At 40.7% G+C, this 16,895-nt stretch overlaps 1 protein-coding gene across 2 annotated transcripts in view; it reads right to left on the reverse strand.

The window, feature by feature from the left end:
• faf1 (Fas (TNFRSF6) associated factor 1) overlaps window positions 1-16,895 on the reverse strand; it is a 415,349-nt gene that overhangs the window by 48,502 nt on the left and 349,952 nt on the right. For both annotated transcript variants that reach the window (XM_043699222.1, XM_043699221.1), the window contains one exon: window positions 2,214-2,294. In XM_043699222.1, the coding sequence (XP_043555157.1) occupies window positions 2,214-2,294 (81 nt within the window). The remainder of the gene's footprint in view (window positions 1-2,213; window positions 2,295-16,895) is intronic.

The following is a 16,895-nucleotide window of genomic DNA, read 5'->3' on the forward strand; positions in this document are numbered from 1 at the left end:
AAGAGAATAAAAGGTACGGATTGAGGGGCCTGCCCAGAACGACACTACTGGCAGATTGACATCTTGAACAGATTAGTACAAAGGACTAGTGAATATATCTAATTTTTGAAGAAAGACTGAAGTCTTCAGTTTATATTTATATCTCCAGTGTTTCTCTTTGCTCTTTAAAAAGAAATCAGCTTACCAGTTTGATATTGGTGATTTTTTTTCCTTTTCAGTTCATAAAAATGAAATATCATTACAGTAAATAAAACTGTGGACACTGGAATCTGAAACAAAAACAGAGAACTGCTGGAGAAACTCAGCAGGTCTGATAGCATCTAGGGTGAGAAAAGCAAAGTTAATGCTTCGAGTCTCCTGACACCTTGTCAGACTGTTCTGACACTATCCAGTACAAAATACACCCTCCACCACTGATATTCAGTTGTAGGAATGTCTTCAGCACTGCAGAAATTCACTAGAAATTCTGAGACAGCACCCTCCAAACTCACGACCATTAATCCATTTAGGAGGACAAGAAGAGCTGATATGTGCAAACATTACTACCGGCAAGTTCTCATCCAAGTCCTCACCAGCCTGACTGAGAACTATATCGCCATTCCATCTGTGTCACTGAGTCAAAACTCTGGAATTCATTGCCTTTTCTTACTTTTCAGTTTTCTTTTATTTCTGTTGGGTTTTTTTTAAACATTTTGGCTTTGTAGCTAAGATGGTGCTGCAGAAGGCAACTTTGTACACTTTTCATTGTACTCACATATTCTTATGAGTACACATGACAGTAAAACCTAATTCTAAAATTCTAATTCTAATGCCATTTGTGGGTCCACTTACAGCACGTGCACTGCAGTGGTTCAAGAAGGCAGCTCATCACCATCTTCTCAAGGGCAACTAGAGTTGGGCAATAAATGTTGGCCCAGCCAGTGATCCCCATGTCCCAAAAATGAATAAAAAAAATACTATCCAACTTCAGCAGGTAATAGGGAAAGCAATTGGAATGTTGGCCTTTATTTCAAAGGAAATGGAACATAAAAGTAGGGAAGTTTTGCAAAACTAGACAAGACATTAGTCAGACCATAGCTGGAATAGTGTGAATAGTTTTGGACTCCTTATCTAAGGAAAGATATACTGACATTGGAGGCAGTCCAATGAAGGTTCATTGGGTATGAAAAGAAACGGAGTAGAATGATGAGAGGTTACCTTATTGAAATATACAGGATTGATGCTTTACATCGTTTGGATCATAAACACATCAACAGTGAGAAGTATATTTTAAGAAATTGAAAAGTTATAGATGATTTTGTTCTGAAGATATTTAAAAATAAAGACCATGCCTTATCATCATTTTAAAATTAATTGATTCTATACAGTGGATGAATGGGCATGGATAGGCAAGAGTTTATCGTGGTGGTATGAGGGGAATTGAAGATTGGTGGAATTCGATATAATAATAAGGTATGGGCAAGGCTTTCGAACTTACTTTCTGAGAGGATTCCCCGTCTGGACTATAGTTCATGACATCCCTGAGATGCTGTAAACCACAAATCCATTAAAAGCTAGCCCAACAACACAAAAATTGCAGGTTGTTAAAATGTGGGCTGAGAAGCTAATCCTAAGCAGCTCTGGTAAAAATCAGAAAACCCAGGAACAAGGTTAGGAATCTGGGAATTGTGTTTCAAACCTCATTTTCAATTCTCCACAGAATCTTTCCACTTCATAAAAAGAACTCTGAGTCCAAAGATCAGCAATTTTATATATGAAAATTTTGAAGTACTGGAATGACTTTTCAACCACAAATTTGTTTTTTAAAAAAATTCTTCTTGGGATGTCACTGTCATGACTATCACCTGCTCTTAAATGTTGTCAGTGTTGCGCATGTCCAAAGAAAAGTCAATGAGGAAAACTACATTTTTGAAAACAAATATGATAATTTCAGAACTTTTTCTTAGTTGCTTTAAAATAAGACTTAGTAAAAGACATACAGAACCTACTTGGATAAGAGGGAAATGAGTTGAAAAAGAAACAATTTTGTCAAGATATTTCACTGGGCATTCTAACTAATTGTATAATATTCTGCTGATAGGAATACTAAGCCACATTTTTGCAGGTGAATCCTTGACACCAACCCAACATTAATTTTTAAAAGATTAAGATCTTAAGTGAAATGAAACCCTGCTAGATACATTAAAATGGATAATAAACAAGCATGAACAAACCTTTGCTCGATCTGCTTCGAGAGAAACTCTGTACGCCTCATCCTGTTCTCGTTTCACCCTTTCTCTTGCTTCACGTTCATCCTTGCAAAGGTAAAGCATTGAACAAAATTAGTGGGAACCAAAGCATCCTCTATTAGTTCAATGCAATTTTCCCTCTAATTCCAGTTTGCTGTAGGCAGTGGGTTTGTTGGACTGTGCAATGCCTTTTAAAGAGACCCTCAAATGAGGAAACAGGCATTTATTTGGCATGCTATTGTGTGTGGCCTACTTATCCTCTGCACAGCACATTCCTAATTGCTCGGAAGAACATTAGTACAGAGACCTGCTCTGCACCAAGTGTTATGAATTATTTAATCTCGCAGTTTGCTGTCACTTTTAAATGATTATAAATACTGTGCTACAAAGTCAATAATGTAACAGATTCAGTTTATTGATACATCTTGAATTGAATAAAATTCTGGAATTTAAATAAATTATTAAATTGGAGATGAAGAGCTAATCGAATGGTGACCATGAAACCATTGCAAATTGTCATTAAAACCCACCAGGTTAACTAATGTCCTTTAAGAAAGGTAATCTATTATCCCTAACTGATTGTGTGTGACTCCAGAACTAAAACAATGTGGTTGACACATAACTGCCCTCTGAAATGGTCTAGCAAGCCACTCAGCTGTACTAAACAGCCACAAAGCTGACAAAAAGGAACGAAACCAATACACCATCTGGCATCAACAGAGGCACCAGATACAACACCAGGAAACATAACCTCACTGACCCTGCAAAGTCCTCTTTAACCATTCCTGTGGGCTTGTGCCAAAAAGTTATATCAACTCCGAAGATGTGGGCATTACTGGCTTGGCCAGCATTTAGTGCCCAGCCCTGGTTGCTCTTGAGAGGGTGCTGGGTGAGTTGCCTTCTTGAACCACTGCAGTACCTGTTCTGCAGGTAAACCCAAAATGCCATCTCATTCAAGCAACAGCCTAACATAGTCATACTCATCGAATTATACCTTATAGACAATGTCTTGAACAATACCTTCACCTTCCCTGGATTGTCCCCTACCACTAGAAGGTAGATGCATCAAATATGGCAGCACAGTACTGTACAGACAGGTTGAAGTTACTCTGGAAGTACTCAGCATTGACTCGAGGCCTCATGTAATCTAATGGCATAAAATAAAACATGGGCAAAAAAATCTACTGCTGATTACCATCGACTTACTACACCTCTCTTCGAAAAGAACAGTTCTTCATGCTGAACACCACTTGGAGGAAGGGTGGCAAGGGCATAGAATGTATTCTGTGTGAAGAATGTCAATGTTCATCATTAGGAGTAGCACCACTAAGAACTGAGCTGGCTGAGTTAGAAAGGCCACAGCTTCTAGATTGGATCTACGTAGGGAAAAATGGTGAGGGAACCAACAAGAGGAAAAGTTCTAACTGACCTGATGCTCACCAAACTACCTCTTATGCGATCAGTAAGAGTGACCAGTGCAAATTTCATCTTCACAATGAGGATGCCCTCCATCGTGTGTGGCACTACTACCATGCTCAATCGGACTGAGTTTAAACAGATCGAGCAACTCAAAATTGAGCATATATGAGACACTGTGGACCATTAGCAATAGCAGAATTGTACCCAACCATAATCTGCAATCTCATGGCCTGACATATCTCTCACTCTACCATTACCACCATGCTCAGAGATCAAACCTGGTAAAATGAAGTATGCAGGACAACAGACCAAAAGCAGCACCAGACATACCTAAAAATGAGGGTCAACATGGTGAAGATATAAAGCAGGACCATTTATATGTCAAACAGCGGAAGCAGCATTCAATAGAATTGGTCAAGTGATTCCACCAGCAACAGTGCCACACCCAATCATGAATAGGAGATAAACAGGAGATAGAAGTTCCAGAAATATTCTTATCCTTAATGATGGGAAGTCCAAAGCATCCATACAAATAAAAAAAACAAGGTTGAAGCATTTGCATCCATCTTTAGCCATAAGTACTGAGTGGATGATTCATCTTGGTCTTTTCCTGAGCACACCTCACATTACAAGTGCCTGTCTTTAATCAATTTGATTTACTCCACATGATATCAACAAATGGCTGAAGGCATTGGTGACCGCAAAGGCTATGGTCCCTAACAACATTCTGAAAATAGTACTGAAGACAAGTACTCCAGAATGAGCTGTGCCCCAACCCAAACTGTTTCAGTACAGCTAGGGCACAGGTAACTACCCATCAATGTGAAAAACCACACAGGTCCTCTGCACAAAAAGCAGAGTAGACCTATCCAGGCCAATTACCGTCTTCTGCGTCGACTCTCCATCAACATCAAATCATTGGAAGGAGTCATCGACATTGCTATCAAAATTCACCTGCAAAAGAATAACTTGGCCACTGATGGTCAGTTTGAGTTTTGCCAGGGTCACTCGCCTCCTGACCTCATTACAAACAATCATCTAAACATAGACAAAGACCTGAAATTGATGTGGTGAGAGTAACTATCCTTGAAATCAAGGCATCATTTTGCCGAGAATGGGATCAAGGAGCTCTAGCTGGAGTCCAAGAGAATTAAAGGGAAAACTCTCCACATGTTGGAGTCATACTAAACTCAAAGCAAGATACTCATGATTTTGAGGTCTCATTCCCAGGATATTGCTGCAGGTGTTCCTCAAAGTAGTATTTGAGTAAATAGTGATGGTTCAAAACAAAGACATAGCCTAGTGAGAAGGGAGGATTCCAAGAAGGAGATAAATCAACTCCAGTTAACGAGGGAAGCTAAGGATAGTGTGACGATACTATGGCAATGGTACCAATAGGTGTAACGTCCTGGCTTTTCTTTTAAAGAAGAAAGGTTGAGACAGAGGTAGAGAGTGCTCTGCTCAAAGCCAATAAAGTAAACAGCCTGTGAGGCCTTGGGTTTTTTAAAAAAAGTTATCACAATAGAAGCAAGCTCTCATAGAACCAGGATTTTTAGTTTTAGCTTTCAGCAATTACTGAAGTCTTGAAGCCGAATGCGGAAGCTCTTATTACTCTCTGTTACAGCAAAAAGCTGGGCTTCACTTCCTGCTGCTAGAATATGAGGCAACCTATTTTACTGAATTTGCCTTTGCCTTGGGTGTTATTATGGGATGTTACTATTTTGGAATAGTTACTTAGTAGTAGTTATTTTATATATTATTTTGTTTAACATTTCAATAGTTATAGTTAGGTCAATTCTTTTATTTTGACCATTTTTAACTGTAGTGTAAAAGTGATGTGTGTTTTGCTAAAATTCAAGTAATGTGACCAATCAAATTGCATCTGGAATGCAATAAATTACATTTATCTTTAAAGAAAGAACAAGTCAGGATCGAGGCTAATATATTTTGAGGGCGTTTGGTCTGGTCCATAACAATGGCATCAAATAAAAGAAAAAACATACAATGCAGCAAAGAGGATTGGGAAAGTTGTAAAAACTAACAAAAATGAGCAAAAAATAAAGAGGAAGAAAATCAATTCTGAGCATAATACTTTGCAAGTAATGCAAGTGGATAGCAACAGCTTCTTTAAATTAAGTCGTGTCTTGATAGACACAGCACTTGGGTAATACGTAGTGGGTCGAATTAAGGTCTAGGAATCAGCGCAGGCTCGGTGGGCCAAAGGGCCTGTTCCTCTGCTATGTAGAAAGAGAGAGTGAGAGAGTGAGAGAATGAGAGTGAGAGGCCAAAGCGACCATATACTCCTTAGCGATTAGGGTAATAATAAGGGAAACTAGGAAATGGCAGACGAATTGAATACTTTGCATCCGTCATTACAGCACATGTACACTGTAAATAATCTAAAAAAAAGACTAATAGCATTCCAAAAATACTAAATAATCAAGAAGCAAAAAGAGGAGAGGAAATAAACTAACCAGAGGAAAAAGTGCTAGGGAATCTAATGGGGCTGAAGTGCAACAATTCTGCTGGACCTGATTAGATGCATGCCAAGATGTTAAAACAAAGCTACAGAGGCAGTGGATGCACTAGTAGTAATCTTCCAAGAATCCTTAGATTTGGAAAGGGTCTTATAGGATTAGAAAACTGCCAATGTAACACCTACATTTAAAAAGGGAGGAAAGACAAAAAAAGGATAAAAATAGGTCAGTTAGATTAACATCTATTAAGAGTTGATTATAAAGGATGCAAAGCAATGGATTTGGTATGATCAAGGAGGATCACAAAGGGGATTTCATACTTGACAAATTTATTAGAATTTCCTGAGAAGGTAACAAGCAGGATAGAAAAAAGTAAAGCTGTGGATGTAATATATTTGGATTTCCAAAAGGTGTTTGATAAGGTACCACACATTAGGCTGCTTAATAAGATAAGAGGTAGCATACTAGACTGGATAGAAGATTGGCTAATTAATAGAAGATAAAGAGCTGAGGTAAGGGACTGCCCTATGAGGACTGATTTGTTCAACTGGGTCAGTGTCCATTAGAGTTTAGCAAGATGAGAGGAGATCGGATTGAAACATATAAAATTCTAACAGGGCTGGAGAGACTAGATGCAGGGAGGATATTTTTCTGGTTACTGGGTCCAGGATCGGGGCCATGGCACTGAGATTGAGGATCACCCATGTTCCTATTGAAAGGCAAAGTGGCATCAAAGAACTGAATGGTTTACTTTTGCGCCTAGTTGTTCTTTTTTTCTAAGTGACACAATTTTCATAAGTGATAAATAGAGTTCAGACTTTAATAATTTATTCTTACCTTCTAATTAGTGTCTGGTTTGTGCAATCTTCATGTATCCCTATCATTCCAATTTTAATTGTAACTAACGAGCAGCCTAAGTTTCAACTGCCTAAACTTTAAGTCTGCTCTTAAAATTCAACTATTTCATTGTTCCAAGCTGGCAATTGATAGGATTTTAATTTTCTTTTCTAATGTATTAAGGGAATGCTGTTAAAATTTGCATATAGTGACACTGGTCACGTTTGTATGGAGTCTGGTCTGGCATTTAGAAGTTTTCCTATGCTTGTGGTTGGTGAGGGTGAATCAACTCATCCTGGGACACTGTTGCAAAAGTTCCATTCAGTCCTTTGATGCCACTTTGCCTTTCAATAGGAACATGGGTGATCCTCAATCTCCGTTGGGCGGCACGGTGGCACAGTGGTTAGCACTGCTGCTTCACAGCGCCAGAGACCTGGGTTCAATTCCCGCCTCAGGCGACTGACTGTGTGGAGTTTGCACGTTCTCCCTGTGTCTGCGTGGGTTTCCTCCGGGTGCTCCGGTTTCCTCCCACAGTCCAAAGATGTGCAGGTTAGGTGAATTGCCATGCTAAATTGCCCGTAGTGTTAGGTAAGGGGTAAATGTAGGGGTATGGATGGGTTGCGCTTTGGCGGGGCGGTGTGGACTTGTTGGGCCGAAGGGCCTGTTTCCACACTGTAAGTAATCTAATCTAATCTAATCTAGTGCCCTAGGCCCAACCATCTTCACCAATGGCCTTCCCTTCATCATTACGTCAGAAATGGGGTTGTTCACTGATGATTGCACAATGTTCAGTAACATTCGCATACTCAGATTTTGAGTCAAGATTAGAGTGGTGCTGGAAAAGCACAGCAGGTCAGGCAGCATCCGAAGAGCAGGAAAAGCAATGGTTTAGTCAAAAGCCCTTCCTGAGGAAGACTTTTACCCGAAACGTTGATTTTCCTGCTCCTCGGATGCTGCCTGATCTGCAATGCTTTTCCAGTTCCACTCTAATCTTGATACTAATCTCCAGCATCTGCAGTACACACTTCTGCCTATACTCAGATTCTGATGCAATCCATGTTCATCTGCAGCAAGATCTGGATAACATTCAGGCTTGGGCTGATAATTCCAAGGAATATTTGTGCCACGGAAGAGCCAAGCAATGACCAACTCCAATATGAAAGGGTTAACACATTCGGCCTTGACAGTTAATAGCATCATCATTGCTGAATCCCTCAATGTCAACATTCTGGAGGTTACCAATGACCAGAAACTGAACTGAGCCAGCTATATAAATACCGAGGCTATAATTGCAGGTCAGGGATTAGGACTTCTGTTGTAAGTAACTCACCTCCTGACTCCTCAACAGCTGTCCATTATCTGCAAGATACAATTTAGCAGAGTGATGAAATAGTCTCTACTTGCTTGGGTGTGTGTGGATCCAACATGAAACGTGACAACATTTAGGATAAAGCAGCCTATTTGATTGCCATCCCATCCACCATCTTCAACATTCACTTCTTCTATATTGATGCACAGTTGCAGTACTGAGCACCATCTGCAGATGCACAGCAGCAACTCTGAAAGGCTCTTTGAACAGCACCTTCCAAACTTGCAATCTCCATTAGCTATATAGACAGGGAAACAGATGCATGGGAACATCCCAACTGCAAATTTCCCTCACTGGCACACTCCATCCTAACTTGGAACTACATCACTATTCCTTTACTGTTGTGGGTCAAAATCCTAAAATTCCTTTTGTAATAGCACTGTTGATGTACCTACACCACATGGACTAGAGCGGTTAAAGAAAGCTGCTCATTACTATTTTTCAAGGAAAATTAAGGAGGGACAATGAATGCTGGTCTCACCAGAGATGCCTATATCCAGTGAACAAACAGAATAAACAAATAGTATCCAACCAAACCACAATGTAACCCAAACAAGTAATAATAGGAATCTCTTGTGATCCAAACTGCTTCTGCCCCGAAACTTGCACCTCAATTTTCAAAGACAAGCTGTGAAAATGTGGTTAGATTTGAATCACAAGTTATTATTTTTGATAAATTCAACAATTCAAAGGGATTTTGGAGAAGATTTGTAGCTCAGGTTATAAGTTTGCTTGAAGATTTGTTCTCAGACGTTTCATCACCATGCTACTTAACATCATCAGTGAGCGCTGGTGTTCTGTCTCACTTGCTACTTACGTGTCTTCCCTCAGTCATCGAGTCATAGAGATGTACAGCATGGAAAGAGACTCTTCGGTCCAACTTGTCCATGCTGACCAGATATCCCAACCTAATCTAGTCTCGCTTGCCAGCACCCAGTCCATATCCCTCCAAACCCTTCCTATTTATATACCCATCCAGATGCCTTTTAAATGTTGCAATTGTACTAGCCTCCACCACTTCCTCTGGCAGCTCATTCCAACACGCACCACCCTCTGCGTGAAAACGTTACCCGTTAAGTCTCTTTTATATCTTTCTCCTCTCACTCTAAACCTATTCCCTCTAGTTCTGGAATGCCCCACCCCAGGGAAAATACTTTGTCTATTTGTCCTGTCCATGCCCCTCATGATTTTATAAACCTCTTTAAGGTCATCCCTCCGACGCTTTGGGGCAAACAGTCCCAATCTATTCAACCTCTCCGAATAGCTCAAATCCCTCAACCCTGGCAACATCCTCATCAATCTTTTCTGAACCCTTTCAAGTTTCACAACATCCCTTCGATACGAAGGAGACGAGAATTGCATGCAATATTCCAACAGTGGCCTAACCAACATCCTGTACAGCCGCAATATGACCTCCCAACTCCTGTACTCAATACTCTGACCAATAAAGGAAGGCATACCAAACACCTTCTTCACTATCCTATCTACCTGCGACTCCACTTTCAAGGAGCTATGAACCTGCACTCCAAGGTGTCTTTGTTCAGCAACACTCCCTAGAACCTTACCATTAAGTGTTGAAGAGGGACGCCAATTCAACTGGGACAATACATCCAGCCTGGGACAGGCTATATAAAGACATGCACGGGAATTCCTGGCATTCAGACCGGAACCCCATTAACAAACATATCGATTTGGATCCCATTTACCAACCTTTCAGAAAAAAGAACCGGAAGTGATATCACCCCACCACCCAGACCAAGACACATCAATAGTAAGCGGGACAGAACACTAGCACTTCGTTTGAGGCTCACTAATGATGTTGCCTAGCATGGTGATGAAGCATCTGAGAACAAATCTACCAACTAAACAAGCAAACTTACAACCTGATTCAAAAGGGTGATTAGATGATTATTTGAAAAGGAACAACATCCAAAGCTTTGACAAGAAGGCAAGGGGATGGCACACAGTAAGATGCTCATTTGCAGGGCTGGCACAAATATGATGGGATGATGACCACAATCTCCATTAAAACATCTGTGATTCTGAGATAGCAAGTAAGCGTGTAGAACTAGTAGCAATCAGACTAAATCAGACTAGTAGCAATCGGACTAATTCTGTCCATGACTAAGAATTCAAAGCATTGAAAAATGGTCCATCTCCACATAAGTATATTCATATCTCACATAAACAATGTCATTTCTTACTGCCCTCCGAAATACATAAATCTTCTGAGTGAGAGCGAAAGTCTACCATAACAATCGTAATGCAGTGGCAAGAAAGTAATTAGAAATGTGAATATCACTGTTTTCTGGTATTTTTACCTCAGTATTTATCGTTAAGAGGGGTGAGTCTGCCCCAGACAACCCCACTAAATGATCAGGAATGTCCCATCACAATGGCTGTGAACAGTGAACTACACCCAAATTGAACAGATAAACTGCTTATTGCTTTTGACCTAAGTTTTCAACCTTCGAAGAAACAAATTTAATGTCTAGCTCTTTTGGAATTTAACTAATTTTCAACTTGATGGATTTTAAAAAATTTGATGTCAATACACTATCAACACAGAAGCAAGAACAGGTAATTTAATGTTTTGAGACTTCCTCTGCCATTGAGATCATGGTTGATGGATGCTTTGTGGCGTATTCCTTAATACATTTGAAAGCTAAAGAGCTATCAATCTTAATTTAAAATTTACAATTGATCTCACATTGCTCTTTGTAGAAGGGAGTTTCAAACTTCTCTCACCCTTTATAGAACATTACAGCGCAGTACAGGCCCTTCGACCCTTGATGTTGCGCTGATGCGGTTTCCAATTTCATTCCTGAAAGGTCCTAGTTTTAACACAATGGTCCCAACTGTTACCTTTCACTGGGGTAGCATGCTGAAAATTAAGCCCTGCTATTCCCACAGGCATCACAAAAGTTAAAGGATTTAAAACGAGTAAACAAAATTCCCTACTTTAACTGATTTTCAGACCCAGGTTGATAGAAAGCATGGACCATGTTTCTGTACTTAAGATGAACCACTGTTGTTTACAAGTGATTAGACTCTAGCTACAGGTAAACAGTTATAAAGCCATTGACATATAAGATTACAAACTACCCACCCTTACATAGACACAGACATACACTCAAACAGACACCAGAATAAAAATTATGGGCTGAGAAACTCAAGGAAGCAGTTCAGTGGTTCTTCTTCACAAATTGCTGAACTGATCCTTATGATTCCTAACAAAAACAGAAATTGCTGGAAAAATTCAGCAGGTCTGGCAGCACCTGTGAAGAGAAATCAGAGTTACATTTTGGGTCCAAAGATCCGTCTTCAGAACTGATGGTAATGAGGAAAAAGTTGGTATTTATGCAGAAGATAGGATGGGGGAAGGGTGAGGAGTAAACAATAGGTGGAGATAGAGCTCAAAGAGAGAGAAACACAATTGGACAAAGGAGTGGATAAAAGATCAGCCGAGAAGAATGGATAGCTGCTAATGGGAATATTAGTATTGACAATGGGTAGTGTGTGGTAGCAGCCCATGTGATGACAAGGTTTGGTTTGTGGGGGTGAAGGAAAAAACATGGAGAAAGGTGCTCAAGCCCCAAAACTGTTGAACTTGATATTATGTCGAGAAGGCTTCAGTAGTTCCCAAGCAGAAAATGAGGTGCTGTTCTTTCAGCTCATGCTGAGCTTCACTGGAGCACCTCAGCAAGCCTGGCTAGGGAACACAGTGGGGTGCTAACATGGCAGGCAACTGGAAACTCAGGGTCTTTTTTTGTGGACAGAATGTAGGTGTTCTGAAAAGCAGTCTGTGCTTCGCTTCCTTAGTATAAAGGAAACCACATTATCAACAATGAATATATAACAATCCAAAGGTGTGCTGGTCAGGTGAATTGGCCATGCTAAATTGCCCATAGTGTTAGGTGCATATGTCAGGGATAAATAAAGGGTAGGGGAATGGTCTGGGTGGGTTACTCTTCAGAGATTCGGTGTGGACTTGTTGGGCTGAAGGGCTTGTTTCCATACTATAGGGAATACTATAGACTAGATTGAGTGAAGCGCAGGTAAAGTGCTGCTTCACCTCAAAGGTGAGTTTGGGGCCTTTGATCGTGAGGAGGGAAGAAATATAGGGACAGGTGTTATAGCTTCTGTAATTGCAGGGGAAATTGCCACGTAATTGTGGAAATGTGTTGAGTGTGAAGGAGGAGTGATCTAGGGTATCCCAGAAGGAATGGTTCCTGCTGAGGAAATGTGTATTGTGGTGGCAACCTGCTGAAGGTGGCGTCTAATGATCCTAAGGATCTGGATGCTGGTGGGGTGGTAGGTGAGGACAAAGGGGACCACTATCACTCTTATGACATGGAAGAGGAGTGAGGGCTGAAGTGCAGGAGATGGGTCAGATCCAGCTGAGGGCCTTGTCAACTACAATGCTGGGGAATCCTTGGTTGAAGAAAAAGGTGGACATTTCAGAGGTCCCCTTATCAAACTTGGTATTATCAGAACAGATGCAAAAGAGACGGAGGAACAGGGAGAATGGAATAGAGTCTTTATAGGATATACAGTCAAGGTAACTGTAGGAGTCGATGGGTGTATGGCAGATATTGGTGATCAACCTATCTCCAGAAATGGAAAGAGATGTCAATGAAAGGAAGGGAGGAGTCAAAGATGGACCAGGTGAAGGGAAAGTGGAAGGCAAACTGGTAATGAAATAGATCAACTTTTCTAATTCTGGACGAGAGGGGGAAGCAGCACCAATGATGCCATCGATGTACCTGAGAAAGTTATGAGTGGAGGCCAGAGTCGGACTGGAAGAAGGAATATTCCACAGAGACACAGGCATAACTGAGGCCCATGCAGCTACCCAGAGCCATCCCTTTGACCTGAACAAAATGAGAAGTATTTTAAGTTGTTCAGAGTGAGGACGAGCTTGGCCAGATGGAGGAGGGTGGTGGTGGATGGGGACAATTCAGGTCTTTTTTCTAGAAGGAAACAGAGAGCCCTGAGACCATCCTGATGGGGATGGATGTGTGAAAGGATGCCATGTCCATGGTAAAGAGGTGGTGGCTGGAGCCCATAAACTGGAAACTTCTAAACTGATGCAAAACATCAAAGTAATCATAGAAACAAATAGGAAGAGACTGGGCAAGACTAGATAGGAAGACATGAGTTCTGTGGGACAGGAACAGGGAGAAACAATGGGTCTGCTGGGCAGTCCTGTTTGTGGATTTTTGGAAGGAGGTAGAAGTGGGCTGTGTGGAGTTAGGAAACTATAAATTTTGAGGAAATGGACAGGAGATTACCATTGCCAAATGAAATTAGGTTAGTGACTCTTGGGAGTAGAGTAGCCCGATATTCATGGTGGGGTCACGGTCCAGGGGAGATAGCAGGAGGTTTCTGAGAGCTGGCACTCAGCCTCTATAATGTAGAGGTCAGCCCACCAGACAACAGCACTACACTTGTCAGCAGGTTTAATTACAAAGTCAGGGCTGGATGTGAGAGCTTTGAGCGCAATCAGTTCAGAGGGACATAGATTGGAATGGTTAAGGGGGGGAGGGGTGCAGAGAAATAGAGGCAACCAATGTTACGTTGACAGTTCTCAATGAACAGGTCAAGTGCAGGTAAAAGGCCAGACGGAGTCAAGATGGTTGGAAGTGTTGGAGCCAAGTGAAAGGATCTGTGGGATAGGGAGAAGACTCTTGTCCAAAGAAATAGGCACAGAGGAGAAGGTAACAACAGAAGAATTCAATATCGTGCCATTAAGGTGGGGACGCAGAAGGATAAAACAAAGACCTTTTCTCGGTACAGAAGGTTCAGCGTCAGAGAGCAGAAGGTCAGAAGGAATAGTAAATACATGACAGATGGTAGGGTTGGGAGAGTGGTTGGAGGTCAGAGGGAAAGGGAAGGGAGGAAGGTTCCAGAGGGGCATGGGTATCTCTGAGTTGTTGCACTGATGATTCCCATGACGGTCAGAATACTACTTTTCAGTCATTTTACTTCAGATGCTTCCACTTGTTTATAAGAGAAACAAGATGACTGGTTCATCAGTTAAAAGTTGCAGATTACAAGTACTGGTTTTCTCCAGGTGTAAAATGGGTTTTGACTGCAGAGAACAGACAGACACCTTTTGTGCTAGTGAAGATCAAGAAACTTCTTTCTCTTGTTCCCAGCCCCAAGCGGTTCAGTTACCCAAGAACCAAACACACAGTTGTTGGCTTTTATCAGCGATATCTGGTACTAGTCCTTGGACCTCAGCAGTTTCTTGTTACCAGCCTGCTACATCTGGACACAGAACCCCTCAGCTCTAAGTTGTCTGCAATCACTTCAATTATTGCTTCAACTGAAATGGCTTGTTACACAATGCATGTCATAGTGTCAAGTTACTTACTTTTCAAAATATGCAGCAATCCTTTAAAACACTGATCTTAAAACACTTGCCCCCTCCATTTCAGCCCACAATTTTAAAAAGCACAAAAAGATAAAGACACAGACTTTATATAAGTCAAAGACTTCCAAACCACTAGCGACAGGGCAGTTCAGGAGAACGGTTTCTCTTAACATACATGGAAAATTTTCATCCAATTCTCTCTTAATCCTCTAAATTCTATGGAATACAATCCATTTGTACAATCTTTCCTTGCAATTTAACTTGAAGTTCACATATCATTCAGATAAACCTTGGCTATTCTTCTTGAGGCAATTGTTTTCTTCAACTAAGGATGTAGGTTCCAGAACTGCTCTGTGCTCCAGTTGAAACCTAACCTGGGATTGACATCATCAATGAACACCCACACCATACTGAATCCGGAACCTGAAGTAGCGTATCCATTGTTACTGCTTCACTTGTCAACCTATTGGCCATCTCCCTTGCTGCTCCCTTTGCTGTCCTGCTGCCAACCTCTCACCACCAACATTGACACCCCACCATCCCACCGGCTTCCCTAGTCATCATCTCGTTGTGCATCCCCTTGCCACCCAGGAGCTGCAAATTCTATAGCAATGTGTCAAAGACAATTAGACATGTAGTTCAAAAGGGGAGGTTGCAGGGTTAAGTGGTAAAAGACTGAATTGGACTGTTCTCTGGGACTGACACTTTCCAATGTCATTTTAGATACTATAGATATATTTGTAATGTAAGATTATGCTACTGCATCACTACTGACTCAATAAATGAACAGCAGAAGTCTCCAAGGTCTACAGTTAGGATGTGAGCAAGCTTTTTTCCTGGTTATAACGTCAAAGGTACTGCATGAGCTGTGAGTGCACACATTACAGTTACACTGGCAACAAATACAACCTATTTCACAGCCCAATTCCTTCCATGAAATAAAATTAATCAGAAACTTCAAACATAACTTTCAAGATTTACAATATGACCTTGAATCAAGATCCTTCAGTATTTTCTTGATTAAAACATCCATGTTTCCAAAGTAGCTGAAATAAAGGAGAACTATAAAGGTTTTTAAACTGAGTGGATGGTATTCAATGTTAATTTCTTTCTGAAGGAATGCTAGCTGTCACAAATAATTTTCATTCAGTTATGTGAAGTGATAATTCTTTACAACAAGTTATTTCCATAAATGGTATATAATAATACCAAGTGTTTGTGAACTGAGATTATAAAGCTAGTTAGAGATGCACAGTATAATTTTAATTATTTGTCATAAATATAAACTGCACACATTAATTTCTGTAAATGTTTCACCCAAATCAGCGACCTATTTGAACTTGACTTATAGCCGACAGTACCTGATAATACATGCAACCCAGATTTTTCAATCAGGTGCTATGGCACGTCAAAACTATTTAAAATCAACTCCATTTATCTTGAATGAAGTAGACTTCCCATGAATCACAGTAATAACACAGAATGTGTCAGTCATTTAAGTCTCTGTAACTCAAAATACCAGTTCAAAATCGCAAAAATATGACAGCAAGCTTTCACCTAAGTTTTAACCATATTATAACTACAGTCATAACTCATTTATAAAGACAGATCACTGAACTTTATTTTTGAGTTTCCATAATTATCCAATAATATTTAATTATGAACTACATATGAAGCATTAAGCAAGAGACATTATAGTAATATTCCCTTGACCTTCAAAAGTTTTACTGTTGCTGAATCCACCACCATCAATATTCTGGGGTTACCACTGACCCAAAGCTGAACTGGACGAGCCATATAAATATTGTGGCTACAATAGCAGGTCAGAAACTTGGAATTTTACAGCAAGCACCTCACCGCCTGACTCCCTAAAGCCTGCCCACCATCTGCAGTGCATATCAGCTAGGATTAAGTGAGGACGGCAGATGCTGGAGATCAGAGTTGAGAGTGTGGTGCAGGAAATGCACAGATCAGGCAGCGTCCGAGAAGCAGGAGAATCAACGTTTCGGGCAAAAGTCCTGACCCTAACCACCCTCATTCAAGGGCAGAAGTTCCATAGGAACACCACCAAGTTCCCTTCCAAACAAAAACTATCATAATTAGACATATATCACTGCTCTTCCATCAAAAACCAGAACTCCTTTCTTAATAAGACTGTAGATATATATACATCACTGCAAAAGTTG

This window comes from Chiloscyllium plagiosum, chromosome 11 (genome assembly GCF_004010195.1).
Source record: "Chiloscyllium plagiosum isolate BGI_BamShark_2017 chromosome 11, ASM401019v2, whole genome shotgun sequence".
NCBI lineage: Eukaryota > Metazoa > Chordata > Chondrichthyes > Orectolobiformes > Hemiscylliidae > Chiloscyllium > Chiloscyllium plagiosum.